Source organism: Thalia democratica, chromosome 1 (assembly GCF_965202585.1).
Source record: "Thalia democratica chromosome 1, ktThaDemo2.hap1.1, whole genome shotgun sequence".
In the NCBI taxonomy this organism is placed as follows: Eukaryota; Metazoa; Chordata; class Thaliacea; order Salpida; family Salpidae; genus Thalia; species Thalia democratica.
This window is the reverse complement of record NC_139165.1, coordinates 102,923,911-102,928,152: the sequence shown is the minus strand read 5'-3', so window position 1 is coordinate 102,928,152 and position 4,242 is coordinate 102,923,911. Positions and strand designations below refer to the sequence as shown.

General features: G+C 24.4%; 1 protein-coding gene across 1 annotated transcript; it reads right to left on the bottom strand.

Annotated features, from left to right (window-relative positions):
• Positions 1-516: 516 nt before the first annotated feature.
• On the bottom strand, positions 517-2,519 carry LOC145841998 (kelch-like protein 7). The gene is made up of 2 exons (XM_082949339.1): positions 2,432-2,519; positions 517-1,922 (listed from the first exon to the last, which is right to left on the bottom strand). The coding sequence occupies exons 1-2, from the start codon at positions 2,517-2,519 to the stop codon at positions 517-519; spliced, it is 1,494 nt and encodes a 497-aa protein (XP_082805465.1).
• Positions 2,520-4,242: the final 1,723 nt, after the last annotated feature.

Below are 4,242 nucleotides of genomic sequence, written 5' to 3'. Positions count from 1 at the left end.
TAAATTTATACAATAACAAGCCATGAATAACAATATAAAATTTATTTTTATTCAACTAAACTACAAGAAATAGATTTAGGTTTTCAAACAATAAAAAATTGTTCTTTGTATTTAACTATGAAAATTTAAACGTAATACAAGCTAAAAAAACTATATCTTATAGAAGACACATTGAAAGTTAACGTATACAAATTTCATGAAAACTAGTTTCTAAGTTTTATATTATCTTTTATACAAAATTCAATCTTTTAAAACACGTTGCAATTAGACATGGTAACTTATTTTAACTTTTGAAGAATTCTATTCTTTTAATCCAAGAACTAATAACGTAACACTGGTACGTAAATTCGTAAGGCGTAAAAAAATCAAAAAACTTTAAAGTTTTAACAAGCTTTAAATTTAAACTTATCAGTAAATATATGTTACACTTGAAAGTAGTAACTCGCAATTTCCAACTTTAAATTTCAATAATCTTAGACAACTCTACAAGTAATTGTTTTTTGTAAGTTAGTTTTCTTAGTACATGGGTAATCTTACCAATGAATAATAAATAAGATTAACAGTAGCTTCACATGATTCTTCTGCCCATTCGTCTTTATCCATATCATAAGTGAGTACTTCATCTGTATGATATTGAAAAACAAATATTTTATTTTCAACCAAAACAGGTTTCACAGAAGAAGAGAAAAATTTTGGTGATTTAATTTCGACAAATCTGTTGCTAATTTTATCATAAACTTCACAATTAGTCTTTGTAGAAGCCCCACCAAATACAAATAATTTACTTTTGACAACAACTAAACCATGATGACTTCTTTCATGAGTCATTCTTGGCATTGGTGTCCAAGTATCAGCAAATACATCATACAATTCTACTGTGTTTAAACGAGGAGAATTTTGACTTCTACCTCCGGACACTACGATATTTCCATCAAAGACTGTGGAAGCTGTGTTTGATTTTGATTCGTTCATTCTTGCAACTTCTTCAAAAACATAATTTTCTGTATTGAATGCGTAACAAAAGTTAATTGGCTTATTTTTAACAAGACCCCCAACAACATACACCTTACTCATAAAATTACAAACACTAAATGAATTACGTTCATCATACAAATCACATACATAACTCCATGTTTTAGTAACAGGTGAATATTTTTCAACTTTGTTTATAAATTTGTAATCGTCAGTGTTAAAGCCACCAAATAAATAAATTTCTCCCTTGACATAAACTGCTTCAAATTTGTATCTTACTGTTTTTAAAGATGCATAATTTTTAACTTTTGTTAAATTAATTACGTCAAGTTCTTTCACATCTCTAACAGTCTCTTTGCAGTAAAAATGTTCACCTCCACAAATAAGAATATTAAACATTGATTGATTACAGTGTCTTCTATTTGTATGAGAAATAGTCTTCTCTTGACACAATCTAGTATTCAACATTTCATGAAACATTTTAAAACAATCATCATTTATAAAAATAGAGGAAAACTTATCTTTGAGGTGTCTTACAGCTGCTTCTGATAGCAAATTTAGCCGAACTTTTAATAACAATTGTCTTGCAAACTTGCTACGTTCTTCTACGTTGTAGTTCAACCATTTAATTACTACATTATAAACTTCAACTTCAGAATCAATTTCTAAATAAGAACTTTCAAGTATTTTATAAATTGAACTAAAATCCAACTCATTAAAGCTTTTAGTTTCAACAACCATAGCAAAACAACGTTCTATGTATCTAAAAGCTGCAGTGTGGGAATATGTCATGTTAAAAGTTTTAGTCAGCTGGTAAAACAATGCTACATTCTCAATTTGTTGCTTTTTTTCAATCTTTTCTTTAAGTTCACATGACAAGTTTTCTTTCAAGGAATGTTTGTTTGACTTAATTGCAGAAACAAATTTCCGGTGTTCTCGATTCATTTCATCTGAATTATAAAAATTAAAGAATTTACTACTTTACAATTTTTGTTACCTCAGTATTTAATTATGGTAGTTATTAGCCATATTTTATTAAAACTATCTATAATAAAAAAGCTAATGACTGTATTTTGCTAAAATTGATTATGTGTGTATAACATAAAAAGAAAATGATTGAATATAGAAAAGACAATAATGTTAAGAATTATAAACACAGTCACACAAAAAAAACTTTCACTTTTCTATAAAATTATTTTGAAAGTCAATTTATATATATTACATTAAAAGTTTCTAACTGTTTTAGTTGACAAGTAAAATATAATGAATAAAGATCGAGTTTTTTGTTAGTTTTACTAACATAAGCAAGTAATAACCAACTTTGTTGTAGAATTTTTGTAAAAGTCACTGAACATTAACTTACCAGTTTTTTTAGAATCATTATAGATTTTAAAGATTTTATTCTGAAAATCCAATTCAGAATTTTTTTTGCAACAGTTTAGAAACTCTCCAAGCTTACAATCTTCAAAACCTCTTAAATTTTCTCTGGTTTTTCGATATTTACTTTTCTTCACATCACTTTCACTTAAATTGTTTTCTGCTGACATGATTTATATTTCCTATTTTTACTAATAAAATCCTTATCTAATAGAAAATAGAAAAGCTTTAACATGATGTATTACATTCAAATTTGTTATTTTCTAAATTGTTTGATAGTATTTTTACAGTTGGCTAGGGTTTAGAACATTGATAAATATAAAAGTTTTTTTAAATAAAAAACTTAAAAACTATCACATGGTTATTTAATACGAAATTTTCAAAGGAATATTACTCATGAATTTTTAAGACTGTTTATAGCAAAATAACTAATAATAGTTTAAGTTAATCATTCAATTTAGATTTTATTAGAAAAAAAAAAAAACAGCATAGAAGCAAATAAAAAAAAGTTACTATAGTTAGGTTACACAATTCAGTTGTTATCTTATAATACTTTTAAAATCAGTACACTAATAGATTAATCTATACCAATTTTTTATAAGCTCTATCTTTTTTGGTTTAAAAAATGATTCAGAACTTGACTAATTCATACTTTGTACCTAATTGTAAAGTCTTGTTAAGTTATTTTTGTTGATATTTTTAGAAAATAATTTAAGGAATATTTTTAGAATTAGTTAAATATTTATACAATTCAACTTAAATTAAACTACTAAAAAGTTACTGTATAATATAGTTTTGATCCCCCTCAATTTTTTTTTGGCTTTTCTGTTTCAATATATGTCAAGCTTATATGATCAAATAACAAAAAAAAATTACTTATATGGAAGTAATACAAAGGGTTTAAATAAACTATTATCTATATTTAACTCACCTATACATCCATTGTAAGTTATTTTGACTAACTGCAACTTATAATAAAATATAAAAGCTAACTATGATTAACAGTACTAACAGTACTGCTGTAAGCAGTCTTACTAATAAATAACAAACATATACCTTTACATAAAATTGGTTCATTAAGTTTTTTGTTGATAACTAAGTATGCTTTATGAAAACGATATATTAAATTATAGAGATACTAATCTGTGTTTAAAATTTATAAACTATTTAATATTGAAAGAATAGTGTTGTTTAAAATGTTCATATATTATAAATAATCTAAATTTAAAATACAAGATTATATAAGAAACAAAATGTGACAATAAATATGCATAATTTATGTAATTATAGTAGAAATGTTTTAATGACTACTTTTAATTTATGTAGGCTGAATCATTAAAATTATTTAAACTTCAACAGTAAAGACTAAAATAAAAATAAAAATTTGCTAAGTTAGATTGAAATTTCTTCAATATAGCCACTTTTTTTTTACAAATGTTTTCAAGCTCAAATACTGGTTTACTTAAAATATTGATATCAAGGGTTTTCTTACAAAATTTGGTTCAAAGTTGATAATAGTGATCCAAGTTTACTGTTTTTAAAATTCATTTGTCAGCAAAAAGGTTATTTAAATTTTGTAAATAATATTCCATAACAAAAAATAAATTTTTAATTACTTCATTATTGGTATGCAAGTCTAAAACTTCAGTTTGATATTAAACATAATAACGTCTGCATGTAAGTACACTTGACTTATTGGTATTACTCATCATAATTTAATCCTATCTTATTAAATAACTATCTTATAAATAATAGGTTTTATTTGAGACTACTTTATATAAATCAGTCAAGACATTTTCACTAATGTACTTCTATATAAACAACTACAAATTGCTATTTTAAAAACTCTAATTAGAAATATAAGCTATTTTGATAAGCCAAATGTAAATAAAT